Source organism: Danio rerio, chromosome 7, assembly GCF_049306965.1.
Source record: "Danio rerio strain Tuebingen ecotype United States chromosome 7, GRCz12tu, whole genome shotgun sequence".
Taxonomy (NCBI): domain Eukaryota; kingdom Metazoa; phylum Chordata; class Actinopteri; order Cypriniformes; family Danionidae; genus Danio; species Danio rerio.
The window spans coordinates 31393782-31416983 of record NC_133182.1 but is presented as its reverse complement, the minus strand read 5'-3'; the positions used below and the strand labels follow the sequence as shown (position 1 = coordinate 31416983).

Genomic DNA, 23202 nt, shown 5'->3' with positions numbered 1-23202 from the left:
GTTGTTTGTGTGTTTTTTTTCCTGTAGTAATAATGCTTCTAACCTGTCTTTAGTACTGTTCAATTTGAACACATTTATTTGACCACTAATATTGTGATTTAGCATTTTCTCTTTGTGTATGCGTGTTTTTACTATAGGTCTTAAATTCAATACTTAACGGTCTTAAATTTGACATTATGATATCTGCAGAAATCCTGTTAAGCCATTTATATTCTTAAGATTAAATACAAACATAATAAAAGCATGAATTTAAAAGTAAAAACAAAACATTTCTTTAAAAGACAAACTAAGTTTAGGCCAACTGCTAAAACATGGAATAAAAATAATTTCTTAAAAACAAAATTACAAATGCTCATCATCCATGGGGCCCCACTTTAAAACCCCCAGATCTAGACATGCATACAAATGAATTTAAGGGGAAAACGGAATGCAAGCGAACAGTAAACTGCATACAGAAAAGAAAATCTTTTATTGGTACCGTGATGTAATCATTTATGTTTGTAAAGCAGCCTGGGACGAATTAATTAACAACTCCGGGTGCCCCTCTTAATGCTACTACTTTCTATACTTCAGTCACAGTGATAGGATTTGTACTTTTCTTTCCCCAAAACAGGACCAGTTTATTTGAAACGGAGAGAATTTTGTTAATCGTTACCCTTGGATTGCACTGCACAGCTGTGTCAGAGCTCAAACACTCATGTGACAGATCTCAAAAACAATCACAAGCTAGAAGAGTACATTCAGTATGCCAACCCTACCAAAATTTTGCTCGATTATAAAACAAACACAAACAGTTAGGTCTATGATCAGTATTTCCATTTGAGAGTTTAGCAATTATACAGCATCCTTTGCCACACAGATTCCTCTGTATATGCACTGTACATCTACAGCTACCAGAAAGAAAGGAAGCAGGCCGACAGCTGTGATGAGTTTAGTCTGTGGCACAGAGTATTGCTTTTTTTCCATTTTCTTGATGATCTACAGGCTGATTTACAAAGGCTGCCTTCTGCATGCAACAGTGTCCTTACAAGACTCTGTGTGCACTCTTGAGTGCTCCTTCAGAATCAGAAAAAGAGAGAGTATTTAAAAAAAAAAAAAAAAAAAGACTGTCTGGCCAATGGTGCCATTTTGCTCCAGAGGTTAAAAAGTTGAACAGCAACTTAATTGCATCTTCCCATAGTTTACACTTATATTTAGCTACAGTTGTTCAAAAAGATAAAGGGAGATTATGCTTTTTAGCAGTTCTGAACAGGGAAAAAAATCTGCCGTTGATGTTGAAGAGGTCCTTTTCACCAGTAGTTTCACGATGTTCCACTTTGTGAATGAAACAGAGAAATATTACTTCCATATTATCTATTCACAGTAGTGTCCTCCAGTCCATGGAGAATGAATTTAATTAATAATTAATAATAATAATAAAAAAACATTTGTACAATTTAATTGTTCGGAAACCCAGTTCTGTTAGACCCGTTCTACAGATCAGGCCAAAAAACAAAACAAAAGAAAACAATGATACTCTCAAATCAAGCAAACATTTGCAGATCATAAAAAAACACTCTGTTGCATTCAAGTTGAATAATCACTCATCCGCAGTGACTGACTTCACAGCCGAAGCTCGCTTCTCTCTGAAGACACTGAAATAGTTTGAATGTCTTTAATCGTACATGATACAAAATCCCAGCTGAAATCCAAAGTTTTTCCCTCTTCTGGGTCCTTCATTGTCAGAAACACTTTTCTGAAAGACTGAACTACAGGACGTCATTAGCTTGATGTCGCTTCCCGTAGTCCACATTCCTCTCACCTGGAGCGTCACGGTCTTCATCGTCTGAAAGATAAGACAACAGGGGATCATTACAACTGGGTGAGTACATGATTAAAAACTTTGAGACTAATAATAGTGAAAGCTACTAAGGCCACATGCACACTGTAAAAAAATGGGAGTGACAACCACAATGTGTGAATGAGTGAATCCTATAAATGATCATCCTGTGTGCATGCAGAATGCTGCTGAAGTTAGTCTGTCAGAAGACACAGCGAGTACGTTTACATGGACAGCAATAATCTGATTTTAATACGATTAAGACAATACTCTGGTTGAGAGTCTACCATGTAAACAGAAATTTTTGATTATCTTAATCCGACTAAAGTCATAACTGAACTGAACAAAAGATGTGGAGTCTGCCGATTTTAGTTGCATTATTGAAGTGCAGCACAGATGTGTAAACACTGCAATCAAACTATTACCGTCGTGTAGGTGGTTCGGCGCATTTTATGAGAAAATAATCTATATACACACGGCTCTTGGACACTATTCTCTGTACCTACAGAGTTAGTGGAGAACCACAGACGGTTGCATCACAAAATGGAGAAGTTTTTTTCCATACGGCGTGCGGCATCAAATTCTATTAAAACAAAACTCTTCCAGCAGTTCATACTCGCACCCAATATCTCGTTTAAATTAAATGTTTAATGTTCCTGAATGAAAGTGAAAGTGCCAAACTGCAGTTAAAGTTGACAAATTAAAAATGAAACACCCGAAATTACATGAATTTCAGAAAGAAACGTGGATAATTCGATTAACGTCATTGCGTCACAGCGATATGTGTTTTAACATTTAAAACAGGATGAAAGGAACATTCTAAAAGCAACTCATGTAAACACTTTAATCTTATTATTGTCTTATTCAGATTAAGGCAGATAATTTGATTACTGATGTCCATGTAAACCTAGTCAGTGTTTTTGTTTATGCATTGTTCAATGTAAATGCAGTAAATTACCAGCTATACCTTAATAATGTTGAAGAAAGATGGTTCTTTTGCATTTTTAAATAATGCAACAGGATTTTTTAAAACTTGGAAACAAGGGCCATTAATTCACACGACAAAAGCATTTTAAATCCATTTTAAAGTTCACACTTTATTTTAGACACAATTCTTGCTATGAACAAACTCTAAACTACAGTAAGACTTTTTACTCAATAAGCTTTTTAAATTTCCAGCAGTTAATGAGAATTGCTACTTAAACTAAAATGTGATCAATTTAAAGCTTTATAAAATATTCAGAATTACAAAAAAACATTTATTTTCCTTAATTTTGTAGAATCTAGTTACACAAGTAAGTAATGTGTATTTATATAGAGCAATTGTTGTGTATGGCCATACACTCAAAATGCTCCACAATCATGAGAGGGGTCTCTCGACTTCATCGCCAGTGTGCAGCATCCACTTGGATGATTCGACGGCAGCCACAGGACAACGGCACCAGTGCGCTCACCACACACCAGTTATTAGTGGAGTGGAGAGACAAGTGATAGAGCCAATTGGATGGATGGGGATGATTGGCAGGCCATGATGGGTAAGAGCTGATGGAGGGAATTTGGCCAGGACACTGGGTTGCACCGCTACTCTTTCCAAAAAGTGCCATAGGGTTTTTAATGACCACAGAGAGTCAGAACTTCGGTTTAATGTCTCATCCGAAAGACGGCGCTTACTGATAGTATAGTGTCCCCGTCACTATACTGTGTTATATCAATATTAACATCAAGAACATCCATGTAAACAAAATCACCTCAAGTGTCAAGTTTACTGCATTTTGTCTTAAGTTATTGCATATTTCATACGCTGATTATCTTAAAATATAAGCCACAGTATACGCGCACACACACACACGCAAAATGAAAATACACAGGATTCATTCTTGCACTTCCTTTTAGTTTCCAATCCCTAGACCTTACATTGTGAAAATGGCCCAAGAGACGAATGATTCACAAGTGTCACAAGCATTACATGATACTGATGACAAATTAGCAAGATGAAAAATTAAAAAAAGATGGCCAAGTCTACACAGCAAAACAACAGTGAGTTCAAAATAGCAAGTGAAAAACAGCACTTGACATGCATGGACAACACAATAACTCCACACACAAAGCACAAGGATTAGTAAAGACAGTGACTGGATAAGCTGAATGAAGCATGCTGGGAGAGAAGGTTCAGTCTCATAACCACATGGACCAGAAGGGTTAAATCTCTCTCACTCAGATCTCTCTCTCTCTCATCCACACATGCTCTCAGCACACTGAGGTGAGGGCTTCCCCTTCAGTTAACTCCGTCCTTAAAGCAAATGAACTGGCAGTACTTCAGTATGCTGTGAGCCCATGATGACTGAACCAGCAGAGCAGCGACAGCACAGGGTGGGGGAGAGGAGACCAAATAGCAAAGCAGTCGCGATCCCCCTTGCTCACCTTGGACGTCTTCCTCCCCACCATCACCATCCTCTTCCTCATTGTAGGCCAGCTCGGCCTGCTTGTCCGCCTCATACTCACCCACGTTGCCATCATCCCCGTTATAGTCCGCCAGCTTATTGCCGTGTTGCGGATCTACAGGGGACTCGTTTTCATCAAAGAAACGGCCTGCAGAGGCAGAGAAGGGCCCCGTCAGGAAAGAAAGGCAGAAAATAGAAAGAAAGGAACCAGCAAAATTCGAAAGAGGTGAAAAAGAAAGCATGGAATGGTATCGGGGCGATTTTCAGGAAAATCAAGACCAAAGAGTGGACAATGAGGCTGAATGGAGGCCAAAAATAATGAGGTTTAAAAAAAAAAAAAAACGTATGTCATATTTCAGGCCCAAATGACAATCTCAGAGGACAACCGAGGAATGGAGCTGGTGGTAGAGGACTTCCCACAGAAGAAAAGAGGGCTGGATGGGATGGGATGGGATACACCATGTGGAGGTGTGGAGGAGTTTAGCATAGGGAGCAAAGACAGGCAGCACTATAATCAGCATAAAGCCCAATAAACCATCTCTTTCTGTTAACATCCACACACATTACTGCTTAATTTTTCGCACTGATATTGACAAAATGTCAAAATGACAGTAATGTACAGCTTTATAGCATGGGACGATTTCGCTCATGTTTTATCGCAGATATGTATTAAACAAAAACAAACAGCCCTCAATGCGAGTGTGCAAACAAAGACTATAGAATACACAAGACATGTCACTCGTATAGTTTTAAATAGGGAAAGTGTAACGGTCAAAAACGCCTGCTAGTATAGGAGCCAATTCTTAATCACATTAGACTGGATTTCTCCAGGGCAGAAGCCTGGGGTCCGTTCTTTGTACCTCGCTTAAATGATCTAAGATGATTTGGCAGATCCTGGATCTTTTAATCTTGATAACTGATCTCTCGCTAATTTGGTTCTTCAAACAAGTTCGCAAATCAGATTAGAATGTCTGGATAAACTGATCTGAGATCGCTGCGTGTATTGAAGGACAGATCTATCGATCCTCGAAATCATGATCAGCAATGCAACGATTGGCTGACGGCACAGCAGTGTAATGACATCATCTGGTTAATATTCAATTATCCATGTGAACAAAATTACATCAAATTAGCAGTAAACGGTTTGTTAAATATGACACGCAATAACCTTCCACATTTGTTGTGAGCTGCAGGCTTTACACTTTCATGTGTCAAGTGTATTCATCATGTATTTCAATGCATATCAATGTATTTAGTTCTACATTTAGAAAAGATTTTCTTTATTACAGTAGCCGTTTTTTAATCGGTGTAAAGATTAACTGGTTGTTTACAAAACCATTTTGATATTGGTAAAGGCATCTGGAACTATTGTGAAGCATCAAATCACTGGCATATTAACTATCAAAACATGTTCATGACTGCATAAATGTATTACTGCTTTAAAAAAAAAGTCACATATTGTGCATTTTTATTATACACAATTTGTACTAAACAATCTAAAAAGTTCATATCAATAAGTTTTCTCTGTGCAGCACCAGGTGGCAGTCTTTGTACTTTCATTTTGAGAGTGCAGATTGCATACGTTTTATTAATATGTATAACTTTATTTATTTTATTAATAATATATATATATATATATATATATATATATATATATATATATATATATATATATATATGTAAGAATTGAAATATTGCAAATATTCTGATATCTTTGACAATTCAAAACATGAGCTGAAAACAGAGACTGGTGACTTCACAACCCACCAGGGAGGAATGCGGGAAAAACCAGTTCCTGCTGCATTTGCATCTGAGTCTGCTTCATCCCCCCAACTCACACATATGGTCATTTCAATGTTTGAATGTTCTAGAATTAACCAAACTGACTTTAACTATCATGTTTGATATCATTTGAAATGTCTCAGTGCGATTGGTACAATGGTCTCATTCTCTCAGAAATAGACATAATCAGAACAATAAATATATAACTTCAGGCATCTTTTGATCCACTGTGAGGGGTGTGACACCAAGTGTGAATGCCTTTTGTTATACATTCACACCCCCTTCCTTGAGGGAATTCTTGGATTATTTAAGGTAAGGACTAAGAAAAGCTCAGGGCGATTCTGCCTAACCAGATCAGCCCATAACATGGGGTCTGCCCCATGTTATGTATATTTCAAAGTCAGGAATGCATCTTTTTCATCTTGGATTTATCTTTGATAATTTGATGTTTTGTATTGATCATTTATGAATTGACTGATTGAATTGGCATAATACATTTACCTGACTAATAAATTGTTATGTTTTGAATGATTCAAACAGAGTTCGTGTTATTATCTTTAGTAGATTGTGGTAATTTCATAGCACCACAAGCCCCTGTTCAGGTTAGTAGCGGACTAGAACACGGTAGACGGAGCATTGCGGCACGTTACACGATGTCTCTAGAGCTCCGACTAACAAATTGGCATTTATTCATGTATACTTAGGCTGTAAAAGGATATCTAAGGGGATAGTCCTTCACCCGATAAACTTTTAATACTATTTAGATAGTATAGTGATTATTCAAAGTTACTACTAGTTTGAGTACGACTGGTCTGCTTAATTCTATAGTAATGATCGTTATATGACTAAATAGCTCTGTCTGATTTAGGAGGTAGCAGACCTATGGGGACCGCATAAAAAATATCCTAATCTGAGTAAGTAGGGTTCTGCCTTTTTAGGATAGCGGTCAATCGCCCCTGTTTAGTGACCAAGACTGACATGCTTGTGCTTAAGAAATTGTATACTCGGCCGGTACAAGATTCAGGATGTTATAGAGATCCCAATGAACGAGAATAACATAAAATGATGAACCGAAGAGAATATTCAATCATAATCTAAATTAATGTGAACGGAAACAAAATAACCTTCTCAATGTTTTATAATTGGAGTCAGATAAAACGAGGATAAACATATTAATATTCTAAACCACCTCATACTAAAATTGGAGTCAGATATGAGTTAAGTTTAATATAAATCAACATTGTGCACTGGAAAGACCGAACATGCAGTGAACCTTCATCCACCATTGGATACCGTCATTGGACCAACTGGCTGGACCCTACATATATATATATATATATATATATATATATATATATATATATATATATATATATATATATATATATATATATATATATATATATATATATATATATATATATAGTTTAAAAAATATTTACTCTTTTCCCAAGTGTATATAACTACTACTGTAAGAAAATATCAGAATTCGGAACATACTTTCTGTATATCTTTGCTTGAACTGAGCCGATCTAATTCTGTTTATATAAATTGAACCTGCTCCCGATCAGGTTTGACCTAGCAGAACTGTTGCTATGACAACAACTCTCGGATCAGCTTTGAAGAACGAAATTATCCTGGATCGTGTCAAATCGTCAATATCCAAATCCAGCTAACGGAGTAATCCACGTACGAAAAACGGACCCCTGGACCTGATGTGTGTTTTTACGACAGTGTTTTGCTTCACAGACATAAAAAATATATTAAAATAAAGCTTGAAATCTGTACTTTTAAATGAACCACCTACACCTGAAAACAAACGTTTTTTTTTTTTGGTTTTACAATCTGTATAAAACGAACGTGAGGTACAGTCTGTCCTGTCAAACGCACATCACATGACAGCAACAACTCAAATGTCCACAAACTTGTAAACAAACAGTCGCTGTCATTTCTGGAGGAGATTCACCATCAAGACTAAGTTGTGATTAACTTCAGAAGACCAGTGTGATCTGACAAACCAGTGTGATCTGGCATTTTCCAGAGGATGATAAAGTGTAACTCTGGCATAAATGAGGTCGGTGTTGTGATCTCGTTCCTTTCCAGTGCGCATTCGCTTTAGCATGGGCAACCTAAAAAAAAATGCTGATTTTGCTTGATTCAAACGTTTAGAAATTAAACTTCTAAAACAGTTGTAGTTTAATTTTATTGCTGATTTGTAATGTAATCATAAGCTTGCAAACAGTTTTAGAGAATTTGATGTTTCCCCATTCAGACAGAAGCATACTACCAAAGAGGCGTTTCAAAGATGGCCGCTGAGTGAAATGACTTGCCTTAAAAGGACTTTGTTGCAAACCAACCAATTAAAAAATAAAACATTTACGGCTTGTTTATTTTGTTAAAACGTTAAAGAATGATCAACCAGTGAGATTTGTGCTTTTATTCACGTGCCATGAGCTGTTGACGTTAGTAACAGTAAAACCTGACTTGGTGGCGCTCAAGAACAAAATCATCTAGTAATACACCTATTTTTTTATGGCTTTAACTTTTTCTCTAAACATTTTGACTAGGTGTTCACGTACTGTAGAGAAGGAGGAGGATAAACAGAAGTGAAAAAGTTTGTGGTAAATAAAGGAGGGAAAAGTTTGAGGGTGACTTCTGTGCAACAAGTGAGTGTTACAATCTGAAGTTGTGCAGTGCCACCTTGTGTACCTATTTCTGAATTTCATGAAGCGCCATCTACTGTCAGGGAGAAATTTTGCATATTCACATGGCTCATCGCCAGTGAAACACTGAGTTGGTATGAATGCTGAAAAATGTCTCGGGGGAAAAAAGATTGACGATTAGCATGAGCAAAAATCATCCCAGCATGCACAAGCCTTTACACTGTCCATTTCACAGTCAGTCTGGGTTTCAGAGACACATATTCACTCACTGCTTCAGCGGGATTTGATTTAAAGACTGTGAACTGTAAGAATGGTGATAGATTTTATTGCAGCAAACACCAGGGAGGCCTAAAAGAATAGCTCACCCAAAACATGTTATGTGAAACACAAAAAAACTTGTGAATTACAATCCACTTCTATGGTTGGTAATTCAACAGCAGCTTGGCCATTCTGCTTAAGATCTTATTTTGTGTTCTACGCAAAGCATAATATCTGTTTTTGAATGCTGAGGTTCAGCGTATCTGGGAACATCAAATATTCGGTTGTTAAGTCTGAAGTCACACCTCACTTTTTCTGGGTGCAACTTCCCTACGAAATATCAAAGGCTAACAACAAACAGTGTTAATATGTCATGACTTAACAAGTGGATATTTGAAGCTTTGCCTTAAAAAATACTCAAGTGTGAGTATTGGTTTAATACTCACTCTGACGATGGCGTGGGGGATCAGCAGCCACAGGATCTCTGCCGTTGTGTGGGTCAATGGGTTTGGCGTGGACTTGAACCGGGTTAGGAGGAGGAGGAATCCCAACTCCCTCTGCCTTCAAACCCTCGGCTGATAAAACAAACACAGATACAGCGCTGGATATTAAAGAGGTGCTTACTTCATGGCATGTTTTTAATCTCCATTACTCCCTTGTGAAAAACCAGCAAAGATTAAACATTTTTCACTGACGTTTGCAAGCAGGTTCATGTAGACAGCAGAACACATATAAAAGAAGGAGAAACAAGATGCATTTCTCCCCAACAAAGAACAAAAAATGCCTAAAACATAAATTAATAAAAGTACATGATTACTGAAAAAGAGCAAGCTCCCTTAAAAATGCAGAAATCAAAGGTCATTCATAAATGTTTACAAAATCATTGAATTTTTAAATTAATTTTTTATTCTAATATTCTGATGCTCGGTTTGAATTGCAGCAGATCGTCTTGATCATGTCTACATGCCTAAATGCACTGAGCTGCTGCCATGTGATTGGCTGATTAGAAATTTACATTAATGAAAAGTTGGACAGGTATACCTAATAAAGTGGCTGGTGAGTGTATGTTTTGGTTTTGCATTATTACCAACACAACCAGCAACTGAAAATTTTTAAATACAAGCACCAATAAAGCAAGACCTCTCACCTCCAACTTGTCTGCGCTGCTCCCCAAACTCATCCGCCTTTATGCCTGCCTTATTATCCTCATCAAACAGCATGGGTTTGATGACCACCGGTTGTGGAACCTGCTGCTGCACAGGGATGTCGCGGTTCATCAAACGCAGGTTTTCATCACGGGGCATGTCTGGTCTGTCCAATGGCTGCCCACGTGCCAAATCATCACCCAGTCTGGCACCAGCTCCTGCTCCAAAGCCTGCTCTCTCTTCCTTCAGCATTGCCGCAGCCTCCGCGGGCTCCATGTGTTTTTGCGGTGTGATGGCTGGCTTCTTTATGGCTGGAGATTCATGAAATGCATCTCTGAATTAAGTAACAGACTTCAACTCTAAATTTTAAGCAAGCTTTTTGGAATTTATTTCTCTTCATTACTCTATTACTCATTAAAATTTAATTAATATTCAGTGGTTTAGTAAAATCTTTGAGAGTTACTCACCAAACTGTGAATCGTCTATCTTGCCTACTTCACTGTCTTCAATGCCAGGCATTCCAGCATCACTGCCAGGTTTCCCCAGATCATCTAAAATGTGTGTGAGAGAGAAAAGGTGAGAAAATGAGAGAGGATTATGCAAATTATGCTAGTAGATCAAGAGATAACAATAAAAGTAGTATGTCTAGATTACATTCATACTATGCAGCAAGGGTTACCAAACTTTTTAGCCTGCGACCCTAACATAACAACGCCAGTGACTCGTGAACCCAAATATCATCAGAGGTGGTTATAAATATACAAAACCTGCACACAACGGTGCACACACACCAATAAGCCCAAGTCTATTTTCCATTTAATCTTAGAGAATGCCACTCAGAGATCATCCTCCATGTTCAGTTGTGGCCTGTATTTATTTTTAATCATGTGAGTGTTGTAAATATGTTAGAAAGTTTTACCTGGTGCCATGAAATCAATCTGATGAATCTGACCCTATTGCTGTGTCTTTAATATAACATAATGACTCCAGGGGTCGCAATTCACAGGAAAAAAAATGTGCATGTTGTTTTTTGAATGTAACTATTAACTAATGTTTTTATCTTCTGTAGGTTATGGATAAAATATGCTAATTCTAACAGTTTAATCAAATTAATTAAATTTTTGGAAATCACTAAGCGACCTCCCCCTAATATCCCACAACCCCTCGAGCCATCAAACCACTGCTAAATAGAATTTAATTATTAAATGAATAAAATGAAATAAGTAGCTTTTTAGATAATATGCAGATTTGGATGCAGTGATAATGTTTACTTGTGCTACCTTTAAGAACCGGGACGTCATTTCTCCTTGCAGCCACTGTATGGCGCTCTGCAGTGTCCTCTTTCTCTTTTCTTTTGTTGGATTGATCAAGATCCAAGTCCACATGCTGAACTACAGAATCTGCATTGCGATTTTCTAATAAACTCTGTAACAAGAAAACATTTTAAATTTTTGTGCAAAGGTTGGTGAGTAGAAACAAGCTAGAGCTTACCTGGACTAGGGCTGCACAATATGGGAAAATAACTGAATATCTTTTCTGAGATATATAATGTGATATAAATATGACACATGATGACTTAAGTAACTCTATTTGGAAAGAATTTGTCATTTTACATAGGTTGGGATTATTTTAAAGGAAAGTGCATCTGCACAAAATGATCTGAAAACATACAAAATAATAGAAACAAATAAAACACAAATGATAACAATAGATAGAAATGACTTTAATCATTAGTCATAGAGTATTTGGTTGAGGATAATATTATTTTGGTACAGAGATTCAATAAGTAAATGTAAAATAACACTGTGTATAGTCCTCATTGTATAAATAATTAAACACAACTATAATCTTTGCTAGGGTGGCAAACTTTTTAATTTCTTGTGCCCGAATGTTTTCAATTCGCTTTAAATCTTAAGTCACAAAACACATCCAAATAAAAGTCTTTTACACTGTTAGATTAGGGTTAATCTCTGCAGTCACTCAACAAATCAGGTGTTCTGAACAGTGATTTGATTAATTCTAATCCCAATTAGCATTGAAGATCCAGCAATGTGACAAGGGATGCTCATAATAACTGATTCACTGTTAACCGAAAGGGTTTGTTCTTAACCTATTAATGGTATCAGATAAAAAATTAATAAATATTTTTTAAATTGGCTACATAAATATGCAAGAAAGCAAAATTAAAGAAGAACCTTGCTGGTCACAAACTAGTTGATGCCAAATCAGCGCTGATGGTGATTACCTCTGTCCTGGATCCATATCATAAACATCTCCGTCTATTTGCACAATTGGCGAAAGAAGCAGCAAAAGAAAACTCTCAAATGTGCTCTGCTTTGGAAACAAGACAGCCACAAGTCAGAGCGTCAGGATTTTCTTTCCATGAGAGCTACTTCAGCACCGCTCAAAAACACAACAAATAGGCTATAGTTGTAATGATGTGTACAACCAAAAAACCAAGCTTTTTTCTATTTGAAAATATTCTACAATAGCCTACATCGATGGATCAAACAAATCCAACGATTTTTTGGTATTATTTTTGCGTAATGATAACTCCGCACCAAACTTAGGCTTTTATTTTATAGTTATTAAATGTTATATTATATGTTATATAGTTTTAAACATATATGCAAATTAATGCAATATCATATGTAAACAGCAAAATTGTTATATGCTATAGTAGCCTTTACTTTACAATAAGTAAACATATGAACCTTGTCATTGTCTTCCATCACACGCAGCAGCACGCACATGTACCGCTTGTGAGAGAGGAAATGAAAGCACACAAGGTAAAACCAGATGCTCAAGACATAATTTTTAATCTTTAATGACTTATACTAAAAATGTTGACAAAGGCTTGTAATATAAGAATTAGAGCAAAGCATTAATTAAAGGCATATTTCCTGTGGAGCGATCGATTTGAGGTAGCCTGATATTTTTATTTGACGGAAGAAAGAAATCATATGATCATTACATGGTTTTCGTTTTGTAATCCAAATTTGTTATTCAAGTGAAAAATATCTAGGGCATGCATATTTATTTTATTATTTTATTATTTTTTTTCTATACTGTTGGAATCACTACAGATGCGTGAAGATGCCCTGTTATTATGCTCTGTAGTTAAGTTCGCATGATAAATCAGTATTTTAAAATGCAATATTTAATGTGTCAAACACAAAATAAACACTTCAATTTTTTTTATTATTTAATATTTATTTAATATTAATCTGACCAGCTAACGGTTAATATTTGGGTAGCGAATGGCAGTTGTCGTTTTGCAAAATTAACCAAAATGAGCATCCCTAAATGCGACTATTGGAGGTTTGCACATTGCAATATCAATGCTGATATAACCTGATATATTGTGCAGCCCTAACCCTGACTGCATCTAAGTTATCCATACACTACCTGTCTAAGTTTTGCTGCCTCTTCCTCCACTCTTTTCTTGCTTTCCTCATATTCTGCCTTCAGCTCGGCTATTTGCCGTCCACACTGCAAGCTGCAATGCAGATATTATATTATGCATTCATATTATACATCAACTAGTCCCTAATACATGAATGGAATGGAAGTGCACTGAAAACAACACCTGTTGTTCTGGCTTCAGAAAAGTCCAACAGCACCTGCACTTACCTTTCATATTCCAGTTTCTTTTCCAGATTGGTGCTGTTTTTACGCACTTCCCTCTGCTGGTCTTCCTGTCGGATGACCTCCTGTCTCAGCTCTTTTACCTGCTCTGTAAACGTGAAACACAGAGTCAAACAAGACTCCATTAGATCATGAGCACAACAAACAGGATACCACAGAAACACATTAGAGTGGGCTCGGAAGACTGCTCATATCTCTTCATATTCCACAATCCTTTTTCCATAAACACAGCGTGAATTACTGGGAGAGAGCACCCTCTAGTGAGCACTCTTACCTTTCAGTCTGTGAATCTCTGACATCTGGGCACTGACATCATTCTGCAGCTTATTCTGAAAAACACACACAAATCAGCCATGCAATAACTGACAATGGTATAAAAATGACACCATGCATGTAACATGCACCTAATTCTTGACTATTGTTACAATGGAATTGTCTTTAATGCAATTTAGACAAATAGTTTTTTATCCCTTACATTTTATTCTACTTTCTGTGACTATTTTAAATTTGATAAGGTTCCTTTAGCAGCAACTACATCATAATGTTATTAAAATACAACCAGTTAAGTAAGCTTAAGCATTCATTTAATTGTTCAAGTGTAGAACAAGATGAAAGACCATGTAACCGCTAGCACCGTAAGGAACAGTATGCAAAGCAGAAACTCATTCAAAATACGGAGCTAAGAAAGGTTCTTATAATTTAAATCAATGGAGGTGAAATATGGAATTTAATGCAGTGCTTCTTGTCCGGTCTGAGACCCACTTTATATTAAATATCTATCAGGGGTCGAAGATCACTTATTTTTATAGAAAACAGATCTTAAACGTGGCAAGTTTGAAAGGCAGTTCACCGAAAGCCATCAGGCTGGCTGGCTGAAAATTAAAAGTCTGTTTGCATATACCCCATTACACTATATTTCTAAAACACATGAATCCCCAACCCCATACACTGACCCCCAAAATATGGTTTTCACTTAAGGGTTTGGTTTAAAACAGTCACCACCAATGGAATAAATTAGCTTTTTATACATTTTCCTTTTAGCTAATGGTCTAAGCAGGAAACTAAAACCAAATCATCATCATATTTAGAAATTTGTTAATATAAAGATATTTAGTGTAACAGAGATAATTCACTTTTAAAGGGCACCTATGGTGAAAAATCTACTTTTTTAAGCTGTTAGGACAGAAATATATGTAGGCATAGTGTATAGGCGGTCATATTGGGGTGATATAAACACCGAGTCCTTTTTTTCCAATTTAACAACAAAAACGGTGGACCAATTGGAACGGTTTTCAAACAGACCGCAACTTGACGTTGGAGTGCGGTCCCCCCGCCCACCAAATTGATTGACAGCTGCGTAACATGTCCCGTTAGTCACGTGTATAATCAGATCAACAAGAGAAGAGTGCAAAGTAACCGGGAAAAAAAAAGGTCTGGTCAGTTCACTAGGATCATCAATCGTCATCAAATGTGATCAAGAGTGAGTTTCACAAGTTTAAAATGTTTTAAAACAGTGCAGGTGTTTAATGAATTACAGTGATTTACTTCAGCTTTACTTCATCAGTACAGCCGCGTGTCAGAACAATTATGAAAGAAGACGCTTCAATCCCGCTTTGTGGATGTTAAATGAGGTTTATTTTGGACATTAACATAACAGATACCCATACAACAGTGAAGATTAGCCTGTATCCTGTCACATATGGATGCTAAAAGAGTGCAAAGCTAAACGCGATGTCTGTATGTTTGTGCGTATTGTGTCCGTGCTGGGTATGTGTCTGTGTGTGTGCACGTAAACTTTGTAACGACATAGGCAATGTAACTTAACACAGCAAATGCATCAAATAATCATGGGTAAAGTTCTTACTGTAGTATTTCTCACAAACGCAACGTGAGATCTGCTTACTTTATGTCTGTTTGTTATCTGACGCAGCCAAGGGAGGAGATAAAGGCACGCAGAAAGGCACATAGAAACAATGGGCGGGGAGGACTAGCCTTAAAGGCACAGAACAGCAAAACCGCCACCAGGGCAAAAATGTATAAAACAGAATCTTATAAAAAGTATAATAAAAAATCTGAAGGATGTTTTGAGCTGAAACTTTACAGACACATTCTGAAGACACAAATGATTCATTATAAATTAAAAAAAAGGGGTAACCTAGGGGCCCTTTAAGTATGCTGATGATTTGGTTTTAGTTTTTCTGCCAAACAGACAAGAACAGCCTGACTAACGCGTGAAACATTTTGAGTGCTGTACATCAAGTTCCGAATTGTTGGGTGAACAATTCCTAAATCTAAACTACAAACTAGAGCTGCATGATCATAAAAAAGTGTGATATTGTAATATTTTATTTTTCTGCTGTAAATTTAATGATTTGAATACAGTTTTACAAGATTGTTTGAATAGCTCTATTTGACCATTTTAGGGAGTCTAACAGTGTTCAAGTACAGAAATGTAATAATCACAATGCAAAAAAATGCTTTTCTTACTATTGTTTCTAGTCCAAATATCAAAAAGATAGACCAAGCACAAATATTGTTTAGTTTTCACCATCCGAGGAAATAAATGAAAATTAGCAGTTTATTTATTTATTTTTTTGCATGTTTTAAGGAAATTATCTGCCAGTGGGCTAAGTGAAATAATCTTGATTAGACTTTAAAATGTAGATATTTGGACTGAAAACAAGGTAAAAAATTTAAGTAAGAATTATAATTATTATTATTATTATTATTATTATTATTATTTTATTTTTTTTGCATGAATCCTAAAATTCCAGTATAAATACATTGATTAAATACAATTTTGTTGCTCCTGGTCAACTATAATTCAGACTGGACATTGCATTGTGACTATTGCAGATGGGAACATTGCGAAATCAATGCTGAAACGAAATATTGTGCTGCCCTACAACAGCATACACAGCACAACAGCAGTGTTGTGAAAAATTAACATTCTATGGTGAAATGTTCTTCTTTTATTACACTTTAACAATTTCATTTATTACTGTGCTCAAATTTTTAGCAGCCATTAATCTTTAGCATCATATGATTTTCCAGAATTCATTCTAATAGAAGATTTTTCAACACATTTCTAATCATAATAGTTTAATAAGTAATTTCCAATAACTGATTTATTTTATCTTTGCCATGATGACAGTAAATAATATTTGACTAGATATTTTTCAAGACAATTCTATACTTAACATGACATTTAAAAGCTTACCTAGGTTAATTAGGTTAACTAGGCAGGTTAAAGGAATTAGGCAAGTTATTGTGTAACAATGGTTTATTCTTTAGACTATCGAAAAAAATATAGCTTAAAGGGGCTAATAATTTTGACCTTAAAATGTTTATTAAAAAATTAAAAACTGCTTTTATTCTAGCCGAAATAAAACAAATAAGTCTTTCTCCAGAAGAAAAAAATATTATCAGACATACTGTAAAAAATTTCCTTACTCTGTTAAACATAATTTGCGAAATAAAAATAAATAAATAAATAAAGATTTCAAAAAGAGTATAATAATTCTGATTTCAACTATAGTTTCCAGCATGTCAGAAATAAAAGATACAAAACCTGCCACTAGGGCAGAACCTTTTGAAATGATACACTTTATTATCCTTAAGGTACTAATGTGGACCTTTCAGGTACAAAGGTGTTCAAATTAAAAATATATCTATACTGCTCCAGTGGCAAGATATGCATCTTTATTTCTGAGACTGCTTGTAACATTTGCAATTTATCAATACTGATAACAATGTCGAAATGTCTATGTGGGACAATACAATTCCCAGAACTGCATTCTTTAAAAAAATGTTACAAGTTTAAGTTAAAAATACTTAAAAAACTCACTGATTTAACATAAAATTCAATGTATTGTGCCCAAGAAAAATTCTTTTACATTTTATAGGTTAAAACTGTACTATATTGGACCTTTACTAATTAACAGATTAGCATAACTATTTTAAGATCCGTACCTGCATTTATTGATTGAAAAAAATAAACATTCTCTTTGCAAAAAATCATTAAAAAGGTGTAAAGCTGCTTTCAGCACCACACACACATTCTTCAGTGCTGGCTCTTTTATCAGTCAAACAGTATTTTTGTCCATTTCCTTTTCACTGAGCCACACAGTAAGGGAATTCAATCTCCAGAGCTTTACTGCCATAGGAGAGGCGGCTGTGATTTTGCGAAGGGATTGAGAGGGGGAAGCTCAGAGGGAACTGTGATCAAGATGACAAATTCACTGAGGGGGATGTGGACTCATCCAGAGCTCGAGAGCAGAGCTGTGGCTCAAAGCAGAAGATGATAGTCAGCACAGCAAATTAAGCTGCAAGGGCAGCGGACATAAGGACTGAGCATTGTGCCATTACAGAGCACCGATAAGCCTTCAGCTACTGCTAGCAGCAGAAAAGAAAAGCAAATAAATAGCAGTTCACTGTGTATGCAATACTCTGGAACACTGTTACTCTCTAACTAATGCCAACATGCTTATCCTGTAGATTTTATCCAGGTGCTTCATCTCATTGCAATTTGTAAAAAAAAAAAAAAAATGTGCAGGTGCCTACTTCAGTAGTTAAAAAGAAGCTAATTAATTAAGCCGTTACTCTTTCTACACCTAAAGAGAAAATAGAGGCTTGGAGAATCATCTTGCAATAACTCTCAGATACAAAAGAACCAAAGAAGTCTTTGATACCTGGAGGCAAAAGAAAAAAATCTGTTTACATTCATCTCAGTGGTATCGACTGGACTTCCGTCTGTCAACTGAAAGCTAACGTCAACAGTCAGGCCTTGAGGCTTTAAACGGACCCCTGCCCCAACCATACATTAAACAGCACCATACTGCCATCGCTATTAGGCTGATCACCAGATTTAAAAGAGAAATTAATGAAAGGAGCCACAGAGCGTAGAGGCTAGGTTTCAGTAATTAAAGCATCAATGTCACCCTGTATGAGAAAAAGCTGAGCTCAGCACCTTCTTGTCAGCAGAAGAGGAAGGGGAGGGGAGGGGAAGAGCATCACTTTGGGTGCTTTCACACCTGGCTCATTTGCTACAAAAGCTCTGTTCATTTGGACATGTGAACACAGTATTCACGCTCATCATAACCATACCAAAACAATCAGGCCAAGATTGCCTGAATGAGGTAGTCTCAGCCAGCTTGGAAACAAACTCTGGACCAGTTTGCTTATGATGAGAAATCAATCCAATCCAATGGACCAGGCTTTATTACAATGTATAATAAGTTATTACAGACAATGCTTGAAAACAGAATGAATCATTGAATAACCTAAAACCAAAGTGATATGCCTGAACTAAATTTTGCCAGAAGAACAAGCCTAAGAACAACTGTCTAAAAGACATAACATTCAGATGAAGCCTTGATTCTTGCTTAAAATAATATTAAATCACAATACAACAACAACAGTAGCAAAGAAAGCAACAATAAGCACATAGAACTACAGTTTTATCCATTCTGAGTGTTGATCCTGAAACAAACAGCAGTATCCTAGAACATGAACAGGTGCGCTCTTGACCAATGACATGACAGTTCACCTGCACCTGACAAATCCTAGTCCTTTTAGCCATTCTGTAACAGTTTCAAAACAAATCAAACAATGCACAGGTGTGAAAACTTCTTCAAACCATTATGTGTGTGTTTTATATTTGCTTCTTTTACAACACTTGGCTCCACCTACTCACAGATCCAAAACCTTGGAGAACTGATCTTTCTCCACAAGGATTATTACCCTAATAAAACTAAAGACAATGTGAAGTAGCCGTTATGTACCAGGATGGAGCAGCACTAATAAAACGATAAGTTCAAAACAGGGATGGAGTACAATGCTATACAACAGTAACAGGAAACCTCTGGCTCTTTGACCAAAAATATGTGGCTCTCCAGCTGTCTCCCTTCAATAATATTTTACAGTTTAAAAAATTATAACTGTCACTAGAAATCAGTTTCCTATTTAAAACACAATTACAATTCCCTGTTTTTTGTAATATTTTTTTACAGCAAAACAAATAAGAACTCAGTTTACATTAAAAACGTTTTGACCAATGCATGTGTGCAGCACTGTGGACAAACTTGAATCGCAACACCAATAAAAAGAAAACGTTTTACATTTCTCTAGTAACCTCGCGAACATACATTCATGAGTGGTGATGCTGGGAAAAAAAATATCTATTTATTTATTTTAGCGTTGTTTAATACAGTATTATTTATAGTGGTAGTAATGTCACACACGCGCACACACACACACACGCACACGCGCGCACACACACACACAAACACACACACACAAACACACACACACACACACACACACACACACACACACACACACACACACACACACACACACACACACACACACACACACACACACACACACACACACACACACACACACACACACACACACACACACACACACACACACACACCTAAAAGAAATCAGAATTGGCTCTTTGCTAAAAAGGTTCCAGACACCTGCTATATGGTATTATATATCATATAATAAATAAAAAAAAATGATAAAAAGCTCAATTTCTGCAGGCTGCAATACAATTAATCAAAATTCCATCCCTAAACTACTTCATATTTGGCAACTTTAAGGGTGCTTTCACACCTACACTTTTGTTTCGGAACCTGTCTCGTTTGCCCAGTTAGCGTGGTACGTTTGGCATATGTGAACAGGGCAATCGCGATCTGTTCCGCGCCAAAGTAATCGCTCCGAGACCGCCTGAGTGAGGTGGTCTTGGCTCGATTGAAACGAACCCTGGAGCGGTTCGATTGCAGTGAGAAAGCGATCCGATCCGAGCGCGGTTATATCACAGTGTTTTATGGATATGTAATAGGCTTACGGCTATATGAAGAGAGAATTATGATTAGGGCGGGAAGTTTCACGAGTCTCCGGATGCCCGCAAACGAGTGATGATCTCCCGGTAATCTCGCGTCTCCCTCACAGTCCTCAAATAGGCATCGTCGCGCACCCTTCTCACCCCTCCCCACCGCATCTCTCCTCAGACACGTTGCAAGCTTGCGCACCTTGTCAATCACCACCAAACCACCACCTCTCCTGACAGCTGAGCGGGACGCTGCAAAATAAACCCTGACACTCTGACAAATGTGAGGAGAGTTTACTCACATGTGACTTGTTTTAGCTCTTTTGGTCCAATTAGAAACTTTGCAGTGTGAAAGCGAACCGCTCCAAGAGCAAAGAGCAACAATGTAACAATTTTAATCTCTGTTTCGGAACAACTGAATCGATTCACAGGTGTGAAAACACCCTAAATTTAATGTACCTACTGTACATCAAAAAAGACTGCTACATAAAGTGTACTTGCGTTCATGTAGCAGTGTAAAACATTGGTGTTGCTATATTTAGGTGGGATAAGGTTAAGTAAAATACACTTGTGTTTTGTGTAGGTCAGGGGTGGGAATGAAGGGGTATATTATTCACCTCAATACCACGGCTGAGGGGATTTCCTTGAGCAAGGCACCGAACCTACAACTGCTCCACGGGCAGCCTACTGTTTGTGGTGTGTGTTCGCAGGTGTAAGTCACTTTGTACAAAAGCATCTGCTAAATGCATAAATGTGTGCATAAAACAAATACAGTGCTCAGCATATATAAGTACACCCCTCACAAATCTCTCTTTTAAATTCATATTTTTATAGTCAGCTATACAATATTATTTTGTGCACATACATTAGATTAGTCAGTACTGAAATCAAATCTGGAGCATATCTAACAAAATAACTTATGATAATGGTCCAAAAACTACTACAGACAAATGTATATGTTCTAGAAAAATATTAAATACAAAAAAGAGAAAAAAAAAATCAAGAAAAGAAAAAAAAAAAAGAAAAATTAGTTTTTGTAAATTGTGATTTTTTTATGCAATATTTTGCTGAATTTGATTGTATTATCTTTAAATTTCTAAATATGCTTGGTGACTAAAATATTATTTTAATACAAAAAAATTTGTTTAAATCTGTTTTGTTTAAATGCATCAAAATATATTGTCTATATTCACTTTAAAATGGATAAAAATATTAATTTTTAAAATGGGCTGTACTCAATTATGCTGAGCGCTGTACATGAATAAGTATTGTACTGTGGTATTTTAATGTGACAAATAACCAGTATAACATTTAGAATAGGCTTTATACATAAATGATGCCATTTTAGAGTTAGCACATTAGAGAACACTGAGAGCAACATATCTGTAACCTCAAAAATGTGTTTATTCCATTTTGCTGACATTTATAATTCAGCTCCAGTAGTCTTTCTACAAGCTTTATTCCACTGATGATCTGATAAAACATTTACTAGAATAATTAATAATTTAAAAAAAGAATGTGGCTGATCTTTGTTTCACCATAAACAACATAAAGAGCGAAAGGCCCTGTTCATTCATGACACCATTTCTGATCCGAGACAGAAAACCTGTTACATCATTGACAACTATTTAATAGTAACCTTGTGTTTAGAACATTTATATTCCAAACTACACACATCACAAATATCTAAGTATATTACTCCAATCAAGCACTCTATTTATTTTTCCTACTCCACTCAGGCAGGACACATGCTTCCCAGGTTGTCATCCGAGCAACTGAACATGAGATGAATGGGAGTTGTAATGGCTGGCTCTCTCCTAGGACAGACCACACAGTAAAAGTGAACTGTAATGTACAATAGAGTGCGAGTGTCTTTGTGTACATATTGACACACTGGGTCTCCACCTTTGATATACAGAGCATGAGAATAGTGGCATTCTCAGAAGAGAGCAGATCCTGTTTCTAAACCCATGACATGTAAACTAGGTATAAAATGACAAAGTAAAGGAGAATTAAATGAGCAAATTAATAAATAAAAAACATGGTAGGAAAAATGTGTTTCCATTACCAGATTTGGAGAGTAATTTAACCTTAAGGTGTTTTAGAGAATGAAGCAGAGACTTATTTTGTATACTTATTCTTTCATACTTATAATTTAGTAGGACTGGGGTTGTCAGAACAGCATTCAGGCTGACAGGGGTGCATTTTTGCAATGCACGGAGAAGAGCAATTACACAACAGTTTTCAACTGTGATAGTTAAAATCCTCATTTACACACTAACTAGGTTTACATGGACATCATTAATCTAATTATTTGCCTGAATCAGATGTAAACAATAATAAGATTAAGGTGTTAAATGAGTTGCTTTTTGAATGTTCATTTCATGATCCCGTTTTATATGTTATAGCAAATAATTCCATTGACGTCATTGTGTCATCACGCTATCCATATTTCCTTCGAAATTTCATGTTATTTCATGCGTTTTATTTTTAAATTGTCAACTTTAACTGCAGTTTGGCACTTTCACTTTCATTCAGGAACATTTTCTACATGCCCCTGTGACGAACGAGATATTGGATGAGAGTATAAACTGCTGGAAGG

The 23202-nt window shown here is 36.4% G+C and overlaps 1 protein-coding gene across 2 annotated transcripts in view; it reads right to left on the bottom strand.

Annotated features, from left to right (window-relative positions):
• Nucleotides 1-450: 450 nt before the first annotated feature.
• golm2 (golgi membrane protein 2) overlaps nt 451-23202 on the bottom strand; it is a 29807-nt gene continuing 7055 nt past the window's right edge. The window contains exons 2-10 of one of the 2 annotated variants that reach the window (XM_005168941.5): nt 14031-14085; nt 13742-13844; nt 13517-13607; nt 11389-11533; nt 10576-10659; nt 10111-10419; nt 9410-9538; nt 4241-4408; nt 451-1825 (exon numbers count right to left, since the gene is read on the bottom strand). In XM_005168941.5, coding sequence (XP_005168998.1) covers nt 1749-1825; nt 4241-4408; nt 9410-9538; nt 10111-10419; nt 10576-10659; nt 11389-11533; nt 13517-13607; nt 13742-13844; nt 14031-14085 — 1161 coding nt within the window. In that variant the 3' untranslated portion in view covers nt 451-1748. The remainder of the gene's footprint in view (nt 1826-4240; nt 4409-9409; nt 9539-10110; nt 10420-10575; nt 10660-11388; nt 11534-13516; nt 13608-13741; nt 13845-14030; nt 14086-23202) is intronic. The other variant, XM_678225.9, reaches the window with a different exon arrangement.